This window comes from Abramis brama (genome assembly GCF_963993115.1).
Source record: "Abramis brama genome assembly, chromosome: 24".
Taxonomy (NCBI): Eukaryota; Metazoa; Chordata; class Actinopteri; order Cypriniformes; family Leuciscidae; genus Abramis; species Abramis brama.
Genome location: NC_139986.1, coordinates 29,131,343 through 29,144,765, shown reverse-complemented (window position 1 = coordinate 29,144,765; position 13,423 = coordinate 29,131,343). Strand labels below are relative to the sequence as shown.

At 46.1% G+C, this 13,423-nt stretch overlaps 1 protein-coding gene across 2 annotated transcripts in view; it reads left to right on the top strand.

The window, feature by feature from the left end:
* Positions 1 to 13,423, top strand: part of kcnh2b (potassium voltage-gated channel, subfamily H (eag-related), member 2b) — a 194,459-nt gene that overhangs the window by 177,198 nt on the left and 3,838 nt on the right. For both annotated transcript variants that reach the window (XM_084103525.1, XM_084103524.1), the window contains exons 8-13: positions 3,120 to 3,319; positions 5,184 to 5,436; positions 7,374 to 7,567; positions 8,373 to 8,475; positions 8,824 to 9,072; positions 9,248 to 9,419. In XM_084103525.1, coding sequence (XP_083959651.1) covers positions 3,120 to 3,319; positions 5,184 to 5,436; positions 7,374 to 7,567; positions 8,373 to 8,475; positions 8,824 to 9,072; positions 9,248 to 9,419 — 1,171 coding nt within the window. The remainder of the gene's footprint in view (positions 1 to 3,119; positions 3,320 to 5,183; positions 5,437 to 7,373; positions 7,568 to 8,372; positions 8,476 to 8,823; positions 9,073 to 9,247; positions 9,420 to 13,423) is intronic.

Below are 13,423 nucleotides of genomic sequence, written 5' to 3'. Positions count from 1 at the left end.
TTGCGCTCGCTGAGAGCAGTGCATGTGCCTGGGGTCCACAACCTGGGTCCAGACAGACTGTCCAGGAACAACGTTCCCACGGGCGAATGGTCTCTACACCCACAAACAGTCCAGCTGCTGTGGCAGAGATTCGGCAGGGCGGAGGTGGACCTATTCGCGTCCCCAGAAAACGCTCATTGCCCCGTGTTCTTTTCAAAGAACGACAGCGCGCTGTCTCACATGTGGCCGCACTGCCCGCTATACGCGTTTCCCCCAGTCTCCCTCCTGCCTCAGGTATTAGAGCGAGTCAGGGAAGTGAAATGCCCAGTACTGCTTGTAGCACCGTTCTGGGCCAGCCAAGCCTGGTTTCCAGCCCTGATGCAGTTAGCAGACTCCGCCCCGTGGCCGATACCTTTGAGGAGAGATCTCCTCTCGCAGGCCAAGGGCTCGATTTGGCACCCACATCCGGAGTTGTGGTCCCTTCATGTGTGGGCGCTCAACGGGTATCCGTTGACCTCACGGAGGGAGTGCTGAATACCATCACTCAGGCTAGAGCACCGTCGACCAGGCGGCTTTATGCCTCGAAGTGGTCGGTTTTCTCCAGCTGGTGTGCTGCTCGGGGCCTGTCACCCCTCGATTGTGAGGTGACGGAGGTTCTCTCCTTCCTACAAGAGCTGTTGGATAAGGGCAGGTCCCCCTCCACGCTCAAAGTCTATGTGGCGGCTATCGCAGCGTTCTCGACAGCAACGCTAAGCCAGTCACTAGGAAGGAACGATTTAGTCATCCGCTTCCTCAGAGGAGCTAGGAGGCTGAATCCCCCCAGACCTCCTTCAGTCCCGATGTGGGACCTTTCTACGGTCTTGGCGGCCATGAAAGGTGCCCCTTTTGAGCCTATTCAAACTGTCAGCCTCAAACATCTGTCGTTCAAAACAGTGTTTTTGCTGGCCCTAGCTTCAGTGAAGCGCATAGGCGATCTGCACGCGCTCTCTGTGAGCCCAGCGTGCTTAGAGTTTGGGCCTAATGACTCCAAGGTCATACTCAAACCTAGACACGGTTACGTGCCAAAATCCCTCAACACACCGTTTAGGGCTCAGGTTATCTCCCTGTCCGCCCTACCGAGTGAGGAAGGGGACTCGAGCTGTCTTTGCCCCGTTAGGGCTTTAAGAGCTTATGTGTCCCGCTCTGCTGTCTTCAGACAGACTGAGCAGCTCTTTGTCTCGTTCAGCGGTCGTTCCAAGGGAGCAGCTGTTTCGAAACAGAGTCTATCCAGATGGGTAGTTGACGCCATAGCGCTGGCTTACACCACCAAGGGCCTTCAGTGCCCCTTGGGCGTGAGAGCGCACTCCACGAGGGGCGTCGCCTCATCGTGGGCCTGGTCTAGCGGGATTTCCTTACAGGAAATATGTATGGCGGCAGGCTGGGCCTCACCGTCTACATTCATAAGGTTTTACAACCTAGAGGTTCCCGCCTTGCAGGCAAAGCTGCTTTCGGTATAGTCGAGTCAGCTGTCTAGCCCGGACACTGATTTCGCAGGCGCACAGCGCCCCGGAAAATTCTGGGCAGAATTGTGTAAGACCCACATTTCCCACATTAGCCAGGCCTTCCCCTGCCTATGTGACGTTATATCGCGTCTGAGGACGCAACCTTTAAGGGCGGATGTCCCCCCCCCCTTTTTTATCTCCAGACTCTCTGAGTCTACCTGGTGATTATGCACTGTATATCTGGACTGGCTTCCAGTGATCGGTGTCTTATCCCAGCACGCACGGCGTCTTACAAGTGGTTCCCGCAGCGTTTTTCAAACGCAGTACGAGAGAACTCTCGTAAGAGAACGTACTCGGTTACTAACGTAACCTCGGTTCTCTCTAGAAGAGGGAACGAGTACTGCGTTCCCTGCCGTGCGTACGGTTCGCTCTGGTTCGCTTCGGCGATGAAAACCAGTTGAATCAGCCTACTCGAGCTCCTTTTATAGGGGACTGCCACACCCGTTTCGGCGGGATGTGGCGAGGAGCGCGCGAAGCGCTCTCATTGGCCTGATGTTGCATCAGCCCTCGCTCGATAGGCTAATGCAGTTGCCGCAGAACAGCCTATGAGCGAGCGAGCCGTCTCGCCATAGCTGTGCACTGCTGCAATGCGTTTTACATTTATGAAAATTAAGGATAATTTTGCTTCAGTATTTCGTGAAAAGAGACCTTTTCCCGCAGCGTTTTTCAAACGCAGTACTCGTTCCCTCTTCTAGAGAGAACCGAGGTTACGTTAGTAACCGAGTACGTTTTTTTGCGTTTTATAGTAATGATAATTATATTTTGTTTAGCATTACATTAAAAATTAGATTAATTATCATGAAAATAATGTCACAATGCACATAATCTTAATAAAGTGGATGTAAAGGTCAAATCTCCAGTGCACTATGATTCACACTACAAAAGCAGCAACAAAGAAGGAGCTAAATATGATGTCTTATTTATTTTGCTGTATTGGTGAAATATGACTCGGATGTGCTGTTTTGACAGGCTTTTTGAGATTATCTTCATTTGATCATTCCTGAAAGTTAATTCAACAAAGAGAAGAGGAGGATAAACTGTATTCTGCTGCGTTTGAGCTTCAGTCGCTGCTGCTTTGTTGCTATTTTTGCTGCTTTTGTAGTGTGATTCACAGCGCTGCCCACCTGCAGTTCAGTCAGTGCTCACCGCGGTGAAACAGCGGACCGAGGTCAGATCATGACGAACACACACACAAATCTTTTAGGCTCATTCTGAAGCACTTGAGATTTGTATACACTGACAAATATATGGTGTTTTCACTAAATTTCACGATTAAGGTCCTTGCACACCGAGTCAGAAATTTTCGCACGTTAAAAAATAAATACGACCTCATGTTATGTCAGTCACGCTTACACTCTGCCTCCGAAACTTTCGTCCGTCATAAAAAAATTCGGATCGGGTTCGATTTTCTGCGTTTTTCGCATCTGTTTTGAATGGTGTTTTGACAATTCAGAGACACCGAATCACGAATACGAAAAAACGCATATGAAAATTTCGGACTCAGTGTGCAAGGAACTTTACTCACAAAGAAAGAGTGTAAAACCGTGTAGGTGCTTCATCACGACGCTTGTTTAACCATGCGTTCCTGTTCCCGGTCAGCGCTCATGTACGCCAGTATCTTCGGGAACGTGTCGGCCATCATCCAGCGCCTGTACTCGGGAACGGCTCGGTATCACACTCAGATGCTGCGGGTTCGAGAGTTCATCCGTTTCCATCAGATTCCCAACCCACTGCGACAGAGACTGGAGGAGTATTTCCAGCACGCCTGGTCCTACACCAACGGCATCGACATGAACGCCGTGAGTTCTCCTGCTTCCTTACACTAACAAACGTACATGCACCACATTTAAAACAGGCCCTATTCAGTCTTCAGTGTGTGATGTTGCTGTGTGATCATGAAGAAGCTCCAGCTCTTCTCTATATCAGTGTCAGTGTTTCTGAACTCCTGAAACGCCTCCATTGTAGTCTTGAGTTTCTTCCAGAACGAACACGTCACAATATTCCTCATTATAATAATTCATGCGCAGAATAAAGGGGCGGGGCCTGGTTGAGTTAGTTAGTAGTGTGTTAAACTGGCGGTTATGGAAAGGGGCGGGGCATTTCCCAAACACACTCGAAGCGCTCGACCAATCACAACACACTGCTCCAGCCGACCAATCAGAGCACAGTGTGCTTTTCAGAAGGAGGGGCTTCATAGAGACAGGAAGTAAACAGAGCGTTACTGACAGACTGGGAAGAGAGGAGCCGCAACAATGGAGAATATGAGGAGAATAATCAACATTCAAGCAGGAAAACCCATGGAAGCTTGTTTCCGCAACAGAATAAAACATTTTAAAAGATAATTGCGACTTTTTATCTCACATTTTTTAGTTATGAAGTCAGAATTGCGTGATATAAGTCAGAATTCTGACTTTTTTTCTTGCAATTGCGAGTTTAAATCTTGCAATTCTGACTTTATATCACACAATTCTGACTTTATAACTCGCAATTGCGACTTTATATCATGCAATTCTGAGATTAATAAAGTGAGAGTTGTGAGCTGTATTATATGAATATAGTACATTATGCATAATGAGTTCATTCAGAGTTCAGCTGTCCTCACCAGCACATCCTCTACTATTACCAGCCCCAAACGCAGAGTTTAACGAGATTACGCACTCAAGTGAAGAAAACAAATGAGCGTCCACCTCGGCCTATGAGCTCTTCTCATTAAGGAGCAGTGGAGCGTTCTGATTGGACGGTCAGAGCGGTAATGATTGCTGTGCTGCTGGTTAATAGGTCCTTTTTTATTGATTTTGTTTCTTTACAAGCTACTAAAACTATACCATTCAGCTCTGAGATGAATCACAACATTAAAAACATTGATATGAAGCCAAGAAAGTTCTTAAAAATCAACAAAAAGTAAGAATTTGTGTACTTAGCGGCTTTATGAGACTGCAGATCTCATTAAGCTTTGAAAATGACATAATCAAATCAAAAATGAGAGTACAACATATAAATATTGAACTGTAGTCACTGATTATGAGTATAAAAACAGTAGATATAAATATTATACTTACCGTTCATAAGCTTGGGGTTTGTAATATATTTTTTTTTAAATAATACTTCAGCAAGTGACAATAAAGACATTTATAATGTTGCAAAATATTTCTATTTCAATAAATGCTGTTCTTTCTATTAAAGAATCCTAAAAAAAAATAATAATAATAATAATCAAAAATGTTTCTTGAGCATCAAATCATCATATTAGAGTGATTTGTGAAGGATCATGTGACTCTGAAGACTGGAGTAATGATGCTGAAAATTCAGCTTTGATCACTGGAATAAATTACACTTTACTATATATTCACATAGACAACAGATATTTTAAATTGTAATAATATTTCACAATATTACTGATTTTACTGTAATTTTAATAAAATAAATACAGCCTTGATGAGCAGTTATACAAATATTTCAAATTGTAGACAAATATATCTATCATCCATCGATCTATCGATCTATCATCTATCTATCTATCATTTATTTGTTGTTGATTTCTCATGTTGTGGTATAATCTCACACAAACCAGTTGTTTGACTGTAGATTTGGACCGACATTCTTCAAAATATCTTGTTCAGAATGTTGTTCAGTTTTTAACAGTTGTTTGGTGTGTCCGATCAGGTGCTGAAGGGTTTCCCAGAGTGTCTACAGGCCGACATCTGCCTCCACCTGAACCGAACGCTCCTGCAGAACTGTAAAGCGTTCAAGGGCTCCAGTAAAGGGTGTCTGCGGGCGCTGGCCATGAAGTTTAAGACCACACACGCTCCCCCAGGAGACACACTGGTGCACGCCGGGGACGTCCTGACTGCGCTGTACTTCATCTCTCGCGGGTCCATCGAGATCTTACGTGGAGATGTGGTGGTGGCCATCTTAGGTAAAAATACTGCACATTTAAAGAGACTTAAACAGACAATCAGCTCATATTCCCACAAATGCCTGTTTAGAAGTCAACATGATCTCAAGATGGACCATATGCTTAAGTCAAGTCACCTTCATTTATAAAGCGCTTTTAACTATATAGATTGTTTCAAAGCAGCTTTACAGTAATAATAGGAGATTACAGTAACAGAGATTGTTTTGGCTTTACAGCAGCTCTAGAATAAAGTTACTGTCCAGTGGCCAGTTGCATAAACTGTTAAGACTAGTCTTACAAGTTAGTCATCCAATTTAATTCTTTAAGACTGTTAATAACTTTTTAAAGTCAGTAACATAAAAACGTAGATTGGTCTAATTTGACACCGAACAGTAAGACTGATTACCCCTAACTAACTTCTAGTTGATCATACTAGTTCTTAAGACACAGTCTTAACATAATGGCTATGTTTATGCAACTGGCCCCAGATAAAGTTATTTTTGATTGATTCACTTCCGTTGTAAAGATCAGTAGTCATTAACTTAGGGGCCGCTAACACGACACCGTTATACAGAAAACCCTCAATGCGCTCCGGCTGCTCATCCGCACAACAACAGTGTTTGATCATCGAGAACACAAACTTATGAAATAGGTTTCAAGGTGCAAGCATTGAACATTTTTGAGAAAAAAAAGAAGGAACTAGAGTATGTTTTCAATTTAAGCCATGCTAGCTGTGTATCCCGTCTGCGATATTTTTTTCCCAGGATGGTAGGGGAAGACTCATGAATATTCATTAGGGAAGTCATCCCTGATTGGTCTTAACCCCAGTGACGGGTAGGTTTAGGGGCGGGGTTAGGGGGTAGGTCATCAGACCAATCAGGGATGACTTCCCTAATGAATATTCATGAGTCTTCCCCTACCATCCTGGGAAAAAAATATTGCATCCCGTTTGAATGCAACACCTTTTCAACTATAGGTTCAGTTTGACAGATTCTGTTTGTCCTCTAGTGCCACCTACAGGACATCAGCTGTAAAACTGAATTCACACAGTTAAAGGAATAATTCATCCGAAAGTCGTTTACTCATCATGACTTTCCTGTGTCACTTTTTCTTCTGTGGAAAACAAGAGCAGGTGTTTAGCAGAATATCACTGCTGTTCTTTGAAAGCTAATAGTGACTGTCAATCTCCAAAGAGGATTAAAACACACACCGTAAATGGAAGGATGTATGGATAGATAGATAGATAGATAGATAGACAGATCAACGGATGGATAGATGGATAGATAGATAGATAGATAGACAGACAGATAGATAGATAGATAGATAGATAGATAGATAGATAGATAGATAGATAGATAGATAGATAGATAGATAGATAGATTGACGGATGGATAGATAGATAGATAGATAGATAGATAGATAGATAGATAGATAGATAGATAGATAGATAGATAGATAGATCGACGGATGGATAGATGGATGGATAGATAGATAGATAGATAGATAGATAGATAGATAGATAGATAGATAGATAGATGATAGACAGATCGATGGATGGATAGATAGATAGATAGATAGATAGATAGATAGATAGATAGATAGATAGATAGATAGATAGATAGACAGATCGATGGATGGATAGATGGATGGATAGATAGATAGATAGATGGATGGATGGATGGATGGATGGATGGATGGATGGATGGATGGATGGATGGATGGATGGATAGATAGATAGATAGATAGATAGATAGATAGATAGATAGATAGATAGATAGATAGATAGATAGATAGATAGATCGATGGATGGATGGATGGATAGATGGATGGATGGATAGACAGATGGATGGATAGATAGTTTGATGTTTGTAAGTCGCTTTGGATAAAAGCGTCTGCTAAATGGTTCAATGTAAATGTTATTATGGATGTTTCTGACGATGATCTTATGAACATCACAGGGAAGAATGATATATTCGGCGAGCCCATAAACCTGTACGCGCGTCCCGGGAAATCCAACGCAGACGTGAGAGCGCTGACGTACTGCGACCTCCATAAGATCCACCGGGAAGATGTGCTGGAGGTGCTGGACATGTACCCGGAGTTCTCCGACCACTTCTGGAGTAACCTGGAGATCACCTTCGACCTCAGAGACGTGAGTCACACCCGGGAATCGAGCAAAACCACAACGCGTCTTTTCATCAGTGGCTACGTTTACATGCAGACAAATAATCCGTCAGTAATCGGATTGACGGATCAATCGAACTGAAAAGCCTTCATGTAAAACACTTTAATCAATCCAACTGAGCTCGATCCCAATGACATTTCGATCGAATTGAAAGGGTCGGTTTATTCCTTTTCTAATCCGATCGAGAGGACATGTAAACACTTGATCAGATTGAAAACCGAAACTGAAAGGACTGTGCATGTGCAATGATGTAGAAATAGCGTAATGACATGTGTCGCGCTGAACGAGCTGTTGTTCCTGTTGAATAAAGTGTCGTATAAACGAGTGTCTCGTCCTCCTATAATCCTCCTTTCACTGCGTCTGTGAAGTGAAGCAGGACAACGGCCCACCAGTGCTTATTCTCATCCACAGACGGTTTGGGGCATTTGTACAGTGTGATCAATATAAACTAATCATATGCTCATCATCTCAAATTATGGCCAGAAATGGATAAATATTAAGTCTGCTGTTTAAAACAAATAAAGAACCAATGTAGGAGAATAGTTATTATGCGCAAACAGTGGGAAACTCTGTATATTCGTGCAGTGTGCGCATGTCAAAAAAACTATCCCGATTTAAAGCTTTAGACGTATAAACCTGCACATCAACCCGATCACATGTTCAGCGTTCATGTAAACACTGCGTTCAGATTCATCAACCGGAATGAATTCAGTCCTATTGAAACAAAAGTTGTGCATGTAAACGTAGCCAATGTGTGTCTGTGTGTTTATAGACGAACATGATTCCCGGCTCTCCCAGCAGCGACGATTCGGATTGCGTCGGCTTCAACAAACTGCGGAGACGAAAACTTTCATTCCGACGGCGAACGGAAAAAGGTATTTCCCATAATTCATGTTCCCATTAGAGCATCTCTGTATTTATCTTTGTAGGTTTGTTATGCACTTTTTTTTTTTAATTAGTGCTGTTTTGTTAGCTTAACATAATGCTACCATCAAACTCTATAGGAACAGACATACATCAAACCAAAAATTATTCAGACACCACATATCATTTTGTATATTTTTTACTAGTGGGTGCAGGACAATGTAGTTTATTTATGTAAGTGAGGATAGAAAGGTGTTTTGGTTTGACTGTATATATATATATATATATATATAAACAAAGCATTAGACCTGTTTCTCATATTCCGTTGATGAATATTCATCCCGTGTTTATTTCTCCAGATGATGCAGATGTTGGAGAGATCAAGAAGAATCAGAAACCCATTCGGAGAGGCAGAAAACAAGCAGCCAGTAACAAGAGCGAACTGGACCCGGGATGGGAGGAGCCTCGGGATTCTGTGTCCTCTCACTCCAGTGGTGACGAGGGGGAGGAGCCTGTGCACACAAACCCCGCCCCTCTCACAACACTCATGGATGTCACTGAGGGAGAGGCCGATCCGAAAACAGGAAACACATGTAACGCCCTATCAGGTGACAGAATGGCAACTTATTTCAAATTTAAAACAGGCCAAAAGATTGAAATAATAATAATATAAAAAAAATTATGAAATTGAATTGTAAATAATATTACATTTCATAAAATAATGTAATATTATATACAATCTTATTTTTAATATTCTAATTTTAAAATAAACATGTGTCACAGGTGCTTTCTCAGGTGTGTCTAACATCTTCAGTTTCTGGGGTGAGAGTCGGGGGAGGCAGTATCAGGAGTTGCCCCGCTGTAACCGTCCGCATCCCAGCAGCCTCAGCGTCAGCCGGCAGCAGCGCAGCCTCGTGGAGGGCCGACTCGAACTGCTGCAGAAACAGCTCAACAGGTCTCAGCACACAACTCACAACTCACGCCTCACAACTCACTCCTCACAACTCACTTCTCACAACTCACGTCTCACAACTCACTCCTCACAACTCACTCCTCACAACTCACGCCTCACAACTCACTCCTCACAACTCACTCCTCACAACTCACGCCTCACAACTCACTCCTCACAACTCACGCCTCATAACTCATCACAACTCACGCCTCACAACTCACTCCTCACAATTCACTCCTCACAACTCACGCCTCACAACTCACTCCTCACAACTCACGCCTCATAACTCATCACAACTCACGCCTCACAACTCACTCCTCACAACTCACTCCTCAACTCACGCCTTACTCCTCACAACTTACTCCTCAACTCACGCCTCACAACTCACTCCTCACAACTCACTCCTCACAACTCACGCCTCACAACTCACGCCTCACAACTCACACCTCACAACTCACTCCTCACAACTCACTCCTCACAACTCGCATCTCACAACTCACGCCTCACAACTCATGCCTCACAAACTCCTCACAACTCGCATCTCACAACTCACGCCTCACAACTCACGCCTCACAACTCACTCCTCACAACTCACGCCTCACAACTCACGCCTCACAACTCACGCCTCACAACTCACTCCTCAACTCACGCCTCACAACTCACTCCTCACAACTCACTCCTCACAACTCACTCCTCACGCCTCACAACTCACTCCTCACAACTCACTCCTCACAACTCACGCCTCACAACTCACTCCTCACAACTCACTCCACAACTCACTCCTCAACTCACGCCTCACAACTCACGCCTCACAACTCGCATCTCACAACTCACGCCTCACAACTCACGCCTCACAACTCACTCCTCACAACTCGCGCCTCACAACTCACTCCTCACAACTCACTCCTCACAACTCACGCCTCACAACTTACGCCTCACAACTCACTCCTCAACTCACGCCTCACTCCTCACAACTCACGCCTCACAACTCACACCTCACAACTCGCATCTCACAACTCACTCCTCAAAACTTACTCCTCAACTCACAACTCACTCCTCAACTCACGCCTCACTCCTCACAACTCACGCCTCACAACTCACGCCTCACAACTCGCATCTCACAACTCACTCCTCACAGCTCACTCCTCACAACTCACTCCTCACAACTCACTCCTCACAACTCACGCCTCACAACTCACTCCTCACAACTCACGCCTCATAACTCATCACAACTCACGCCTCACAACTCACTCCTCACAATTCACTCCTCACAACTCACGCCTCACAACTCACTCCTCACAACTCACGCCTCATAACTCATCACAACTCACGCCTCACAACTCACTCCTCACAACTCACTCCTCAACTCACGCCTTACTCCTCACAACTTACTCCTCAACTCACGCCTCACAACTCACTCCTCACAACTCACTCCTCACAACTCACGCCTCACAACTCACGCCTCACAACTCACACCTCACAACTCACTCCTCACAACTCACTCCTCACAACTCGCATCTCACAACTCACGCCTCACAACTCATGCCTCACAAACTCCTCACAACTCGCATCTCACAACTCACGCCTCACAACTCACGCCTCACAACTCACTCCTCACAACTCACGCCTCACAACTCACGCCTCACAACTCACGCCTCACAACTCACTCCTCAACTCACGCCTCACAACTCACTCCTCACAACTCACTCCTCACAACTCACTCCTCACGCCTCACAACTCACTCCTCACAACTCACTCCTCACAACTCACGCCTCACAACTCACTCCTCACAACTCACTCCACAACTCACTCCTCAACTCACGCCTCACAACTCACGCCTCACAACTCGCATCTCACAACTCACGCCTCACAACTCACGCCTCACAACTCACTCCTCACAACTCGCGCCTCACAACTCACTCCTCACAACTCACTCCTCACAACTCACGCCTCACAACTTACGCCTCACAACTCACTCCTCAACTCACGCCTCACTCCTCACAACTCACGCCTCACAACTCACACCTCACAACTCGCATCTCACAACTCACTCCTCAAAACTTACTCCTCAACTCACAACTCACTCCTCAACTCACGCCTCACTCCTCACAACTCACGCCTCACAACTCACGCCTCACAACTCGCATCTCACAACTCACTCCTCACAGCTCACTCCTCACAACTCACTCCTCACAACTCACTCCTCAACTCACGCCTCACTCCTCACAACTCACTCCTCACAACTCACGCCTCACAACTCACTCCTCACAACTCACTCCTCACAACTCACTCCTCACAACTCACGCCTCACAACTTACGCCTCACAACACACTCCTCGCAACTCACTCCTCAACTCACGCCTCACTCCTCACAACTCACTCCTCACAACTCACTCCTCAACTCACGCCTCACAACTCACGCCTCACAACTCGCATCTCACAACTCACTCCTCGCACCTCACAAGTCACTCCTCACAACTCACGCCTCACAACTCACGCCTCACAACTCACGCCTCACAACTCACTCCTCACAACTCACTCCTCACAACTCGCATCTCACGCCTCACAACTCACGCCTCACAACTCACTCCTCACAACTCACGCCTCACAACTCACGACCCACAACTCACTCCTCACAACTCACTCCTCACAACTCGCATCTCACGCCTCACAACTCACAACTCACGCCTCACAACACACTCCTCGCAACTCACTCCTCAACTCACGCCTCACTCCTCACAACTCACTCCTCACAACTCACTCCTCGCAACTCACTCCTCAACTCACGCCTCACAACTCGCATCTCACAACTCACTCCTCGCACCTCACAAGTCACTCCTCACAACTCACGCCTCAACTCACGCCTCACAACTCACGCCTCACAACTCACGCCTCACAACTCACTCCTCACAACTCACTCCTCAACTCACGCCTCACTCCTCACTCCTCACAACTCACGCCTCACAACTCACGCCTCACAACTCACTCCTCAACTCACGCCTCACAACTCGCATCTCACAACTCACTCCTCGCACCTCACAAGTCACTCCTCACAACTCACGCCTCAACTCACGCCTCACAACTCACGCCTCACAACTCACGCCTCACAACTCACGCCTCACAACTCACTCCTCACAACTCACTCCTCAACTCACGCCTCACTCCTCACAACTCACTCCTCACAACTCACGCCTCACAACTCACTCCTCACAACTCACTCCTCAACTCACGCCTCACAACTCACGCCTCACAACTCGCATCTCACAACTCACTCCTCACAACTCACTCCTCACAACTCACTCCTCACAACTCACGCCTCACAACTTACGCCTCACAACACACTCCTCGCAACTCACTCCTCAACTCACGCCTCACTCCTCACAACTCACTCCTCACAACTCACTCCTCAACTCACGCCTCACAACTCACGCCTCACAACTCGCATCTCACAACTCACTCCTCGCACCTCACAAGTCACTCCTCACAACTCACGCCTCAACTCACGCCTCACAACTCACGCCTCACAACTCACGCCTCACAACTCACTCCTCACAACTCACTCCTCACAACTCGCATCTCACGCCTCACAACTCACGCCTCACAACTCACGCCTCACAACTCACTCCTCACAACTCACTCCTCACAACTCACTCCTCACAACTCGCATCTCACGCCTCACAACTCACGCCTCACAACACACTCCTCGCAACTCACTCCTCAACTCACGCCTCACTCCTCACAACTCACTCCTCAACTCACGCCTCACAACTCACGCCTCACAACTCGCATCTCACAACTCACTCCTCGCGCCTCACAACTCACTCCTCACAACTCACGCCTCAACTCACGCCTCACAACTCACGCCTCACAACTCACTCCTCACAACTCACTCCTCACAACTCACTCCTCACAACTCACGCCTCACAACTCACTCCTCACAACTCACTCCTCATAACTCACTCCTCACAACTCACTCCTCACAACTCGCATCTCACGCCTCACAACTCG